Source organism: Anser cygnoides, chromosome 2 (genome assembly GCF_040182565.1).
Source record: "Anser cygnoides isolate HZ-2024a breed goose chromosome 2, Taihu_goose_T2T_genome, whole genome shotgun sequence".
Taxonomy (NCBI): domain Eukaryota; kingdom Metazoa; phylum Chordata; class Aves; order Anseriformes; family Anatidae; genus Anser; species Anser cygnoides.
This window is the reverse complement of record NC_089874.1, coordinates 7,762,481-7,777,130: the sequence shown is the minus strand read 5'-3', so window position 1 is coordinate 7,777,130 and position 14,650 is coordinate 7,762,481. Positions and strand designations below refer to the sequence as shown.

The window sequence follows — 14,650 nt, the reverse complement described above, 5'->3', positions numbered from 1 at the left end:
GCACTTCTGAAATGAAAAAGGACACGACAAAGGAAGGAGAACAAAGAAAGAAGGAATGCAAAGTAGGAAATATCAAACCCCAATCTATTATGTCTGCACGACTTACTAAGAAGCACCGCCAGCCACTACAGTAATAAACTACAGATCAGAGCTATAGGTTTGAGAGAGTCTAGCAGGACTGGGGCCTGTGATTCAGACCTTTACAGGACTGAAACCTGCGATTAGAAACAACAGCTAATTAACCCATGCTCCTTAGACCCAGAGCAGCAATTAGAAAAATGGCTGTTTGAAAGTCTCACGTGTAAAGGGTAGAGGTAATACTTGCATAGAGCAACCCATTTCTCACCAGAAACATATAATAGGGGGGGTGAAAAATGTAGCTGGAACATTGGAAGATGTTATCTCTAATAGCCCAGCAACAACACACATACAAAAAATTAAAAATAAATAAACAAATACACAACATGCCCCCAATTTTTAGACAAGTTCAGCTCACTCCACCCAGAAATCAAGCAGTTACCTCTAAGCTGATCACTAATGCGCTGCCAAAATAAGTTTTCCTTACTAAAATAAAAATGAAATGACTCGAATAAAATAAACCCAAAATAGAAGTATTCCTCAGTGTCTGCAAATACACACAATGAAGAGAAGTATTTTGAGCCACCTCTGTTTTGCGCACCCACCTACCAGCACGCTGACGTCCCACCACTAAATGCCAGTTGTTAAAACCAGTCATGAAGTTTAAAGCTACTTAAAACAGCAACATCAGAAAGGCCTGGGAGTCCTAACAAACTAAAAATAGCGTGCCCTTCTCCACAAAAAGACTGATAGCAACACGTAACCCGACCGCCAGAAAAACCTCACGCAAAGAAAATGAAGACGTAGCGCATCAAAATTGGACAAGTCATTTGCAAATACTAATGGAAAAGAGCAATCATATCCAATGAATTGTTACTGCGCTCTGCAAACATTTGTCATAAATGGTTCTCTTTTCATTCATAAAGAAAAAGTCATCTGCCTAATACAGGAATGCTAACCTGTTGCTATGACAGTAAGTTTCTCACTAAAACCCTGTACCTATTTCCTATACACCCATTGCTGCTTTTTTGAGGAACTCCAGCGTTGTGCAGGACCGAGGCCTATTGCTGCTAAAAACAGTAAATTCACCCAGGCTTCTTGTGCACAAAACAACAACAGAAAGAGTCTTTTCACAAACTTCTTAAATCCACTTACACGAAAAGAACAGGGATTAGTCCCCAGACAAAGCACCTCATTCAATACCAGACACAGAAGTAGAAAAGTGTATTTTATATACGTAACGTTCCACAGCGCGTCTGCATATACCTTTTCATTTCCGCTATGCTCTTCCAAATGTTTCATCTGAAAGCCTTTTCATGCATAATTTGAATGAATTGTTTGAAGCTTGTAGCCCAAAGTAGATTCACTCTAACAATAAGAAGGTTTTCAACCCACACAGAGGAAAATTCCAGAGACTGTATCAGTGAGTCAAGCTACTTCTTCTGGCTGCTTTTGTTCGGAATATTTCTTCTCGTGCTGGAAGATTATTTATTTCAGATTTAGTAACCTCATTGCTAAAAGCTCTTCAACATGTAGGTGCTGTGCAGCAAAGCCAAGCAAAAGTCCCATCAGAAGAGACACCACGTTGTCTCATGAATTAAGCCTGTTTGGAGGCATGGAAATTAAAAGTCCACTTGGGGGATATCTGAACCCTTTCTGAAACAAACTGATATACAAGCACACACACATCCAACAACTTTTGCCATGCAAGCACTAAATAGATTTCAGAAACTCCACTTCAATTATTATTTTTCTGCAGGCACGCAGTAAGCTATTTTCTGTCCTTATTTATTTTGTACAACTCTTGGTCAGTAATATCTACTGCTAGTGAAGGAATGGAATCACTTCACAAACTTAGAGCAAAGGAGGTCTCCTGAAAGACACTGATGTATTTTGTGCATTTTCTGAATTCTGTAGTTTATACTGTAGCTTTTGTAAAGGATTCACTTAGAGTTCCCCTCGCTTTCCAGGAAATCTCTTCAAAACTGCGAATCAATACTCCTGTAACACCAACAGCTCTGTGCAGAACAGATACTTAAAGCATCTTCAGCAAATAAATAGATTGAACCTGGGGAACTACCAAGGAGTAGCTAATGCACACGCAGAATCAGGTGCAAGATGAAACCCATTCTTATTCTACTCCCAAAGTTTTCAGCTACGGACCCCAGTATTCTCCACTGAGAAGACTGAACTGATTTCTTCTAATATAAGGTATAAACAGAGACAGGACAAGAGACTTCTTAAAATTTTGTCACAGTTTAATAAAGACATACTTCAAAATACAAAACCCTTTTTCAGAAGAAGATAAGGTGACACCATGTCAATGTAATGTGCTTCCTCTGGTTATCTCTTTTTTTTTTTTTCTTAATATGATGGCTCAGTTTTGGAAATCTTAAAGGTAAATTCCAAGCATTACATAAATTAAGATAGTGCAGCAAGCTCCCTGCAGAAGGAAGGTCTATTATCGTAATAAATTAAGGCAATGAGTGACCCTGAGCCACAGCCTGACAGGTGAAGTTATTGGCTGAACAGTTACTCATGGACCGGTGTCTCCTCTCCTCCCGAAAGCTCTCCGTAACTGCTGGGCCAAAGGAAAGAGATTAGCAAGAGCACATTACATATCCAGTACCTTCTTCATTACCGCTCCCTCTGACACTTCCCACTCCCAAGGCACAACCAACTTGATGATGACTGGTCTTCTCTAGCCACAGACAGGTAGGTAAGACCTGTTCCTCTGAGAAGAGAAATGCCTCCTCAGCACAGCTTCTGCAATTTACATTCATTTGAGTCCTTGGAGCACTGAGAATTACAAAACTCGTGGCTTGGCTAAACGTAGAGTACATCTCACGTTGACTTGACAAGGGCTAAGAAGGGATGACCTCACACCAAGAAACACCGCTAATATGATACAGGTGGCTTTCCTCTCTCCGCTGGCTGAAGGCAATACCCCAAAAGGCTCGAGGAGACGTACACTCCTAGAGGTACGATCAGATACAACCCATCAAGGCCACCGTGGTCCAGCCGCTGAGTGCAAGGGAGATGCCAGAGCGCAGCAAGTACACCTCACCTGGCCCACGGTCACCCCTGGTGTGCAACTCCCAAGCAAGACAAGCACAGGGCTTCTCTCAGCACGCAGCCACTCGAAACACCACCCGTGTTTTTAGCGTTTTAGCCCTATGATCGTTTAAAGTCAGTGAATGTGAATGGAAATTGGATTCATGAGGAGAAACGGGCACAGGGAGACGGAGCATCCCCGGGGGCGACACGGCCTGCCCTGCTGCGGCTGCCAGAGGGGAGGAAGGTCAGGAGGAGGAGGAAGGAGAGGAGGAAGATGAGAAGGAGGAAGAAGAGGATGAAGAGGGCACCCGGCGGGGGGAAGCAGCGGCCTGCCCAGCAGCAAAGGGGCCCGCAGCGGATAGAGGGGACCGGGACACACAGCATGAGCCCGGCTGGTGACAAAGGAAAGCCAGACCCGGAGAGGGAAAAGGACGCCCCGCCGCGCCCCCCCCCCCCCCGGCACAGACCCCATCTCCCACGTACCCACACAGGGACCGGCAGCACCAATCCCCCCCCCGAGCTCCCCGCACTCACCCGGTGCCTCCGTCTATCACGCAGGGGGGCAGGTAGCTCGCCATGCTGGGGAGCCGGCAACGCGGGTCCTACACCACCGCCGCCGCCGCCGCCGCCACCACCCGGGCCGCCGCCGCCGGCTCCCCCCGGGCCGGCCCGGCTCGGCCTCACTGCATGGGCGGCGGAGCGGCGGCCGGCACCATGCAGCCGCCCGGCAGCGCCGCCCCCGGGTCGCATGCGCCGCCCGCCGCCACCACACGGCGCGGCCCCCGCCCGCCTCCGCCGCTCGCGGGCGGCCATCTTAGGTGAGGGCGGAGGGGCTGCTGGAGGGGCAGCCCGGTGCCCCCGTGGGGTCCGTCCCGGAGCTTCGTCGCGTTGTTACAGGCTCCAGAGAGGGGTGGAGGAGCTTGTCACGGGCAATGCGTGTCAGAAGGGCTGTGGTTTTCTTTCAGGGCTTGATGCCGTGGTGATTTCTGAGGGGTGTTGTGCTTATCTCCCAGCTTTCCGAGGGGCGCCCCTTCACCTCAGCAAGTCCGCGCTGACTGAGTTCATCAGATTAAAAAGCTTCTTTCAAACATGGCCACAAAGTGGGGGAATGAAGGAAGGAAGAGAAAGAAAGGGTTCGCCGCCCCTCAGCGAGCATCACAGATGCTGCTGCCCTTCCAAGCAAGACTTGCCTCGTGGTTAACGTTTCAGTGATGGTGGGGTTTGCCCCCGGAAAAACACCACCATTTATCAGCCAGTTGTAAAAACACAAAGCTGGGTTTCTCTGGGTGCAGGTGGCTGTGGCACAGCCCGCAAATCCTCTCCGTTGGCCATAAGCAGGCCCAGAAGGCAGTAAATTCAGACACAGGTCTCAACGATGCTTGAAAAAAAAAAAAATAGGCTGCAACAAACATCACCTGCAAAGTTGTTGACACCCTATTTACATATATGATAATGCCTTCTCATACATGACTCAGCCATGGTCATACTGTGTGTGCATGCCAGAAATAGGCCCTGCAGATGCCTCGACCCAAGCGTTCACCTCAAGGACAAGTTTGTTAATCATGAGGGTGTTGCTTCCTACCGCCCTGTTCCAGCCTCACATCGCTACACAGAAGCTCGTACAGACACAGGTTGTCCGTAAAACTGTGAATGAAATGCATCCCGTGGTCCTCAGAAATGCCGTCTTTGGTGCAATAGCTGTAGACTGTGCAGACGCCCTAGGGGGTTGTTCAGCCATTTACCCAAACCGAGCGCACTCGCTTGAACATATTTGCTCACTCCAGTCCCTGTGGAAATTTTGGAAGATAACAGAGTGGAGTGGAAGCCAGCCCAATTTGTTTGTTGGAAGGGCTCCCTTATCAGTGTGTTGAAATAGCTAACAGGCAGGCTCTAGTAAGTAGGCTCTGGAACTGGGGATTCAAGCTGGATGAAAATCATCTGCCTCCTCTTCAGGACAGTCAAATCTGAACAGCACATAAAAGGCACTGCTTTGAGATCCAACAGATAAAAGAAAGAATATACTTTGTCTTCCTTGGCCAAAAGTTTCCCTCTCATGCTGTTGCACAATATGCTATGCTCGGAGAATACGCGCTCGTATGCTATCTGGGCACATCTCTAAACTTTCTTACCATTTTTAATTTCACTTTTTTAATTTTTAATTTTTATTGTTCTTGTTAAGAAGGTTCTAGCTGTGATGGCTGAGGAGAAAGCCTCATCTGGAAAGAGAGGCGTTGCCATGGCTCACATGCAGCCTGCGTGTAGAAATTCAATTTGCAAACAGCTGCAGAGGTTTGAAACATTTGTGCCCTGCTGTTCTCTTCTCAAGCTGTTTATCGTGGTCCCTGGGGCATTGATTACTACCCCCTAGCTCTCCCAGCTGTTTGCTGGTGTGCTCCCTAACCCACTTCAAGCAAAACCAGCTGAGATAGTTCAAACAGTCTGAATAGGTGCTATGAGCTAACTCAGTTGCTTGTGCCTGAAGTGGGTGAGGGAGCACTCAAACAAATTGCTTTGTTAGCAGAACTGAGGGGAGGGGTAAAGCACAGTAACATCTTGAGCTGTTCCAGCTGGATCCAGAAGAGGACATCTGTCCATAGCCTAGGAAACACAGAGACAAGTCCATGGAGAACCTGGAACAAAAACTGTGCCATAAAACTATGATAACATACATCAGCTAGTGATCTTATCCAGCAGCAATGACAAATGTGAGAACATTCATCTGTCCGGGTGATGCATTAGAACTCAACTAGCTAATGACTATTTAAATGAAAATAATGGTAAGTAATTCCTCAGGTAGAGGAAGAAGGAGGAGACGCCTGATCTATATAGCTTAGTGAATGATAGATTCTTCTTCATCATTTGAAGTATGTCATAGCTTCCTCTCAGAACACCGCCATTATTATTTGTAGTTTCATGCTTTTAGCCAACAGGGATCGTTGTGTCCTTCCACCTTTTGCACAATATAAGCCACAACAGTTTGTGCCAAGTTTAAGCTATACTGAAAGGGAAATAAGACATCCAAGAAACTTAAGTGGTCTCAATTTTAATATCTGTAGAGCCTACCATGAGTTACACGACTGAAGATCCTTTAGATCAGTTTGACTACACCCTTTTTCACCACAGCATCCAAATGCCTTTGAGGAACGTGTTAAGTGATGTGGCTAATATCTGCCATTCTTTCATTTCATTCTCAAAGGGAGAACTGCGTAGGCAGCAAATGGTTGTTTTTTATTTTAGGATTTTTATTTTAAAGTGTTGATGCTACTCTATGTTTACAATAAAGAAGGTAATCTAAAGAAGTAGAAGGTGTTGAAGTTTTGATAACCCTTAACTCCTGTGAGACTAATTCAACAGCAACAGGGCAGCCCTCAAGAAACTTGTCAGATAACTGAAATAGTGAGCCTGAGCTCAGCTATGAAAAGTCAGTGTGGAAGAGGAGGATGGTTTTGATGCACTTGCACTAGCTTTGTGTTATTAAGATGAACTGCACATTGTGTTCTAAATCATGCATCTTAAAAGCTGATAGTGTCATATCCAGATATATCACATTGCTATTTTGGAGAAGGGGTAATGGAAACCCAGCTTCAGTTACATATGCAATCTGCCAGGAGGAGACAGGGTTCCTAAACAAAATGCATGCAAAAGCTCAGAGTCCAGGGACACTGCCAAATTAATTAACAAGTTAACTAATTGTGTTTGCCTACCCTCAAATAAACGAAGCTACAAATAAGATTTTCTTTGCTTACATAACCTCTCCCCCTGCTTGAGATCAGCTTAAGTCAGCTCTTCTTCACTGCTGATCTGATCTGTAAAAGCACTAGGCTAACATGGTGGTACTGATAAGACCTAGGATCTAAAGGATGACACTGCTAGCGCTTAAGTTCACATTGCCTGAACAGCTTTCCTTCAGGCTATATGTTTGTGATGAATTCTAGTTGAAGGGATAGTTGTGTTGACCCCATCACTACTTTTTTAGTGGAAACCTGCACAGAGGCCCCCCAAGAACTTTCTCCTGCACCCCACAGCTATGTCTGTGGTATCTTGAATCAAGTAACGTAAGGGTGAGAGAGCACCATCAGCACATCCCCAAAAGGTTCTGTTCTACCCAGACATCATCCTCCATCCAAAATAATTTCAGCTGTGTATTTTTTAAAAGGCACTTGGAAATCTAAAACTTCAATCTCTAAATGAATGGCTGGTCAGCATTGTTCCTCTAGACCTTGATTTTGGGCAAGTAGCAGAGAACTGTTATCAGATCATATTCTGTGAATTGTTTTTGAGTTAGATAAACCACACCCTCTCATTTTGTTCATCTGATCAGCCAAAAAATGTGCTTACATATTGGTCACAAATACATAATTGCAGTATGCACTTGTTTTTTTTTCTAACTAGCAAAAATGACAACAACATGAAAAAAGACTCACTTCAGAAGCTCAAAAAGTAACAGCACGAAAGACAGGTCTTCAATCCTCTGATCATCTCAGACATGAGGCCAGTTTAAGGGCAGCTGTTATGCAGTTGTCATCATACAATCACTAGGAAAGGTCACCAAGTAATGGTGTTCACACACTAGAAATCACAGAAGTATTACTCAATCACTGGGAAGTAAATTGCTGGAGAGTCTAAGCTTTTCCCTCAGCTGCAGCCAAAGAAAAAGAAAAAAGAAAAAAAAAAAAAAGAAGAAGCAAAGGGCAGAAAACCAAGGAGCAAAGAGGGGTGAAGCAGCAAAGGGTGGGGGGTAACAGCAACACAGCACAAATTATTCTTACAAAGATGTATCTGTAGAGCATTCATTAATCTATTGTATATTCTTTATACCTACATAGGCCTTTAGCAGCTACTTGTAAGACCATCTGTAATTTAAAGCACACGAATAGCCCCACTAAAAACAAAATTATCCATATCCTTAAACTTGTACACCATGTAAGTAACTGGAAATTGGGGCCTAAACAAGCTTTAATTTTTACCAGACAGTTGACCTGAATATATTGTGGCAAAAAGCCACAAGCTGCTTGTGTACAAGCAGAACAAAAAGTACTTGCTGTCTTTAAATTATATTGGGGTCTTCTCTTACGACAAGTTTAAAAGAGAGTCGGTGGTTTGGTTGAAGGGGGACAGAGTTGTACCTCTTTTGCAGAACAGGTGACTTATGTCTGAGTGCCCTTCCCAGTGGCTGCGGGATCCTTTAATCGCCCCATAGGCAGATGGGGCAACATTGCCATTTCTAACACTGGCCTGCTCAGAAGAGGTTTTTGTGCCCCAGGTAGAATTTTTCTGTGCTTCTCAGGTTTCTAGTACATCTTCTATTTATGCTTTTTTTCATGCTAGTGTTGAACAGAATCGGAACCCAGTATTCCCATTGAGATTACATTCCCAGCCATGGCTTTACCGACCGCTTCCTACCTTCCTCTTTGTATAAACCACTCTAGATTTACTACTGGTGTATTTTCTTAAACTGTGCACAGTGATTTCCTACCTCTCTTTCCCGAATGGCTACTGTTAATTTAGATCTACTCGGAAACATTTTGGATTCTATCTAATCTATTTTCTATTTATACCACATTCATCACCATGGTAGCTGAATGCCTTAGAAAGTCTCTTTGAGGTAGAGGCTACGCAAAGCTTATTTTAAACCACACCAATTCTTTGCCTTTAAAATCGAGTTCTAACAACTTCAGTTTACCCCAGCTGAGAAATTACCCTTCTGCTCTTTGCAAGTAACAGTCTGAAACTTGAAACCAGTCCAGCATGGCCTGGAACCCAGTTTTAGCTGCGAATATCAACCACAGTAACTCTGACAACTATTTTAATAATATCCTTTTATTTAGTTAGCTTTCTTACTCTAAGAGAAATGTTATGCTACAACATTCATAATTAATGAAAGCAGTAGTTCATCAAACTCAAGTAAAGCAAGCAGACTTTGAGTAAATTCTTGTGTTCACTTTCATATCTTTTCATGTCTACCTTGAAATCTGGTTATTAACTCTGGTAAAACTCTGAATATGTATGTGTATATGTATAAACACAATATGTATGACAAAACTGCATTACATGCTTTTAAAAACTAATACAACATTTTGTTCCATATACTCAACTTACTTTATGATGCAGCATCATGGAGCTTGCCAAATATCACACCTCTATCTTTAGAAATAATACACCAGAAGCTATGGTTTTACGTCAGGGGATTTCACCTCAGCACTTCTGAAGAAACTTGGAAAACAAGAGGTCTAGCCAGTACCCAGGGAAGGTCTGAACTACTCTATTCATCCCTATCTTCCTAAACAATGCCAGTGATACACTTACAAATTGCAAATTTCAGGGGAAAAAAGAAGACTGCCCATAATGAACATGGGAATAGTGTGAAGTCAGCTATATTTTTCTAGTTCCTATATTAATTGTAGTGTTCACCCGCAAACTCCATCTTTGAGTTTTCAGTTTGGTATTCTTGGGGAAAAAAAGCTTGTATTCTCTCTCTGATAGTTGCAGATAATCCTTATCTGCTAGACAACAGATGCATTACAGCCAGTTCCCAAAATGGCAATTCCGCCTAGACGGACACGCACACACTAAAAAGATGGATTCAAACTCCCTCATGGGAACACCAGGATGCAAACAATAACCCAGCTCTGCGCTATATAGAACCACCCCCACTAGGAGAAGTGCATCATTCAAAAGCGACTACACAAATATGTGCAAAACTTCCTCCCTGAGAGTTTCCACCCTTAAAATTGCCGGCAGGTTCAACTAACCCACGATTACACTAGCTTGGAAACTGCCAATCTCATCCCCTGTGCACTGAATAGAATATTTTCTCTTCTTACTGAGTCATTACAGTATCAATCAAATGTAGTTTTTTTCATGTAGTTTTTTATCAAATCTCAAATATGCTCATGTTTCGTGGTTTGGTGAGTTTCCCACAACATTCTGCTCACAAAGCACAGATCTGTTTGTCACAGCAATGCCATATGAGACCTCATCTGAGGCCCAGGAGAGCTGTTGGCAATACAGAACCGATTTCTTCATAAAGACCATGAAGCAAACAAGAGATCACAATGGTCTGATGAGAGCCAATCTTGACATCCTCCAGCCCAGCCTACCTCCGCAGACATGTCAGTTAGACTAGTTTGGACAGGCAAATCGGTTTGTTGTTGTGTTTTTTTTTTTCAATACATCAAATGAGTCAACACATCAACAAAGCAGCAACATATTTTTCCAGTTACTAAATGCATTTGTTACTCAGCCAAACCAGAGATATCAAGAAGCCTCTCTGTGGAGACGAAGTCTTTGGTTCACCGAGTCACCACAAGAACCCTCGAGCACAACACAAACATCATTTTGATCTGATCGGGCTTTACAAAAATATTTATTATAGCTATATATAGCTGTCCAAAATCATGAAGATCCAAGATGCACATGACAGGACCTACCCAAGAGGCACCTTTAAAAGCAGCACACCATTCCTCATCTCCTAACCGCCCGCTGTTTTTATGAAATACCTTTCCAAGTCTGTGTTTAACTTTCCCAAGCAGCAGAACTGTTTTTTTTAAGAAAGGCTTTTGGGGAAAATCTTGTGAATACTTCAGGTTGCAACAAGTCACGCACCAGAAGGGCTCTGAGGCTGGTACTGGCCACACAGTACTTTGAGGTGGAAGCCCAGCCTTCCACAGAGGCCAGAGGCTAATTCTCTTCAGTAGTATGAAAACATTAGAACATATTTTTTCTGACAACAGAGGAATGGGTCATTTCCTCCAACAAAGGCCTTTCCACAAAAAGATTCACAAAAACTGGAGCTGGACCTTACTTCTACCTTAAGCAAATAAATTTTGGGGGGCAGTTACTGGTGAAAGCTGATTAAGAATCCCAAAAATCTCTAGTTGGACTTAACTCAGAGCAAGCACTCTTCCATTTAGCAGTAAAAATGCAGATTAAGGGGTGTTGTTTTGACTTGCAGTTCACAGATCCAACATCCAACAGCTGCCACCTACTGCAGAGCACTCATAGCTATGGTAGTTCTGTTGACAACTGTCCCTTGGTTTACCCTTTTTTGCTTTTGTACCTCAAACACCATAAAGATTTATGCCCACCTTATTTTTCTAAGTTATGCAAGCCCAGCCACCACCAAAACTTAGCGTGTGTCTACATGAGATATCAAAGGAAACCCATCTTCCCAAACTAGTGTTTTCATCTTCTGCTACACGGAAAAAAATAATTTTCTCAAATACTCTCTCCTCTCACCTCCCATATCTCCACTAATGCTTCCAGGCATTCACCTCCACTTTTTTTCTTGGGTTGCTATACACATCAACTAACAGACGAACTAGGATGTTTCCATAAATGATAGAATTTTGCTAATGAATTATGAAATGTTTTGGTACTAATTCTGTATAAAGCCCAAACGCCCTGGTTCAGGTCTCCTATATCTTAACTTCAGCATTTGTGAAAACAAAGACTTTCAAATCCACGGACCCCTGGTTTCACACAATACCTTCACATACACCACAGAACAACAGGGCTGTTCTGCACCTGGAAAAAAAAAAAAATTGCAGCCCCTGTAAACATTTGCAAACTGTTCCTGTTCTGCCTATCTCAGCTATAGGCAGCAGCGTCAACACCGCAGCATGGATCGGGCTGTGGGTGATTAACCAAGTGGGTGGCACTTCCTGTGATCTCTTCACTCTGCTTGTTGCCCAAGCAAAGCAGATCAAAGCCAAACCAAACGTATTCGCCCATGCTACGAGCAGACCCCCAGCGGAGGTAGACATGCGTGGCCACTCCATTACTGGGTGAGTCCTTGCATACCAAACCTCCCCCTGCCTAAAATCCCACTCTGACAAATGTCAAGGCTTGTAGCAACTCCGTGGAGTAGCTAAGGAAGAAGCACTTCTCTGGAACTTGTGTGGGTGCTGCGACTTGCTTCAGTTATGTTTTGTTTTTGTTTTTGTTTTTTTTTCCTTCATAAATTTAGCTATCATTACAGTAGCTGAGACTATCACATGATGGGGTTGAAAATAAGAAAGGCTATCAGTAGATGCAAGCAATGAGGTGAAGATGCAGTACTAATAATCTCAAACTCTGACAACTAGAAAGTGGATATCACACGCAGACAAAATAAGCAGATGCAATCAAGCAGCTGTACCCTGTACAATAGAGCAAGCCTTCCATCTTATCTACTTGTTGCAGCCCCACTATTACTTTTCCACTCAGCCAGGCATTATAGCTCTCTCAGGAAAGATATGGAATTGGCACGAAAAAAAAAATAGGAAAGAAAAATGTTTCTTACGCTTTGAAAAATGTATCTGCTTCACAGCTTTACAGATGAAACATGAGATTAATGTAACTCGGGAGCTCAGTGTTACAGAGGGTGGGGCAATAGTTTAAAGATTATCCAGCAGTCACAATCTGCCCAGCACACAACAGAAACACAGCCACTGCCTCATCACTTTGTAAATCCTTACTTTCTAAAGACAAAGTCGGGGCTGATCTGTGTGCATCACACCCCTCCTTTCCCTGCCCCCAGCCATTCCTGGTGGAATGAAAAAAAAACATAACGCGAAGGACTTGCTCCATATTGTAATTCTCTAACACAATTCAATTAAAAAAAAAAAAAAAAAAAAGCTTAATTTAATAGCCAGAAGGTCAGATCCTCCACACCTACTTCATCATCAAATCCCAACTTTAGCCAATTTGGGGATACTCTCATATAGTGATTCGAATCACTTACCATAGTATCAAATAGTTATCAGAGGAACTAAAATAAATGTTAAATAAAAACAAAATCAAAATCAGCTGTTGTCATCAGTTTGGAATACAAACTTACCTAGGGCTGGAAAAGAAGAAGCGTGCAGAGCCCCTAACACTGTCTCAAACTTGCTGTGAAACTTTCGTACTTCCTGCAAAACCCGTCCTTGTATATCTGAGTGAGTCTTACACAGGCACTCACTGCAGAACACACGTGGAGAAGATAATAATCTTCTGCATCATAACTGAGGAGGGTTTTGTAGCATCCTCCTAAGATATGAAAGACCCAGATTCCTCTTTGTCCCTGCTCCCACATGTCAGCAAGACCTTCCAGTCATCAGAACACAGGTGCTCAGCCCCCATCCCGTACATCTCCTACTACAGCTGGGGGACTGAGCTGCTAAGAAGGCAGCATTCAATAGGCCAGTGAGAAAATAAGCATGAATCTGACTCCTTACTCATCAATAGTAAGACCTCTAGAAGGTAGGAAACTGATTCTCACTCAGGGACTACTTGCATTTTTCCATTTATGAGCCTACCTTTCACTACCTACCTACCTTCCTGCTCAGTACTCCTGGCCTGTAAGGGATAGAGACACCCACCGGGCAGTCCCAATCAAGCACCTGGTCTCGGGTACATCTTCATCCATCACTTCCCCTTGGGTAGCACAGGAGCTTCTCCCTCAGACCTCCTCATCTCGTGGGCTCATTACAGACAGAAGGAAAGCTGTTGCCTCAGGCACTCTGAAATGCCCTCTCAGCTGTCCTCACTGACTACCTGGAGACTCCCAGCACTTTGCTCAGCTGCTTGGGGTCACCACCTGGCGGCCAGGACTTGGTCAGGAAGCATTATTTCACCCTGAAGCAGCAGGGTATAGTCCAGTGTGACCCTCGGTCATGTTTTACAAAGCACTCGTGCAACCTCAGATCCTCAGAGCAACTTTAGAAGTTCCTCACTGAACGTGCTCTCTGTAGCCTCCAGTTATTTTTTCAGGCCAAGAGATACGTAACACTGAAAAATAAAAGAAACATATTTAAATATTGATATAGACATAAATGTAATGATAATATTTAACACTACAATAAAAGTTTTTGAGCACAGTTAAGGTACTCCTGAACCAAGGAGACATTTCCCTTTACGTAGATGTTTCTCTAATAGTCTCTTGGTTTCTCTTAGCAGTGCTTTTGAACAGTTCCTCTTTTTGGAGGTAACAAGGTTCAAACCACACAGGGCTTCACTAGTTTAAACCTGTTATTTTAAATTGAACTATATGCCAAACAGACAAGGATCTAAAAGATCTTGACAGGGGCCTTTGTTCTAATTCCCCCTTCAGCTCACATCCCAGCCCCCAAAATTAAGGAGCCCAGTGCTGAAGGCCGTGAGGTGATTTCCTCCCCATCCTCTCCAAGTAACCTGCAATGGGGCAGCCTTGTCTCCGTGCAGGTGGCAGGAAGAAGTAATCACAAGAAGGAAATCCCACCATAGCCTGAGGAGCATTATTTTCAGTGGCTCCGTCTACTTAAGGAGTCCCTGCATCATTTCTCCCTGTGCCCCCAGCAGATAGACCAGGCCAGGGAGCTGAGCTGGCTAGCCCCCTGTCCCTCCTTTGTGAGCCAGGATTGTTTTCAGCCAGACCATCTCTCCCGTTGCACTTCACCACATGTCCAAATGCTTGTGCCAGGGTAGCAGAAGGAGGACGAAGGGAGCGGGAAGGAGCGGCTGGCCGGAGGAAGAGGTGAGAGAGCAGAAGGGACTGCTTCAGCAGGCCTGAGGC

At 43.9% G+C, this 14,650-nt stretch overlaps 1 protein-coding gene across 3 annotated transcripts in view; it reads right to left on the bottom strand.

Annotated features, from left to right (window-relative positions):
* ACTR3B (actin related protein 3B) overlaps nucleotides 1–12,977 on the bottom strand; it is a 35,736-nt gene extending 22,759 nt beyond the window's left edge. For 2 of the 3 annotated variants that reach the window (XM_013198206.3, XM_048062424.2), the window contains exon 1: nucleotides 3,670–3,861. In XM_013198206.3, the coding sequence (XP_013053660.2) occupies nucleotides 3,670–3,713 (44 nt within the window). In that variant the 5' untranslated portion in view covers nucleotides 3,714–3,861. Of the gene's footprint in view, nucleotides 1–3,669; nucleotides 3,862–12,955 lie in introns of those variants that run through there. The other variant, XM_048062425.2, reaches the window with a different exon arrangement.
* Between the last annotated feature and the right edge of the window lie 1,673 nt (nucleotides 12,978–14,650).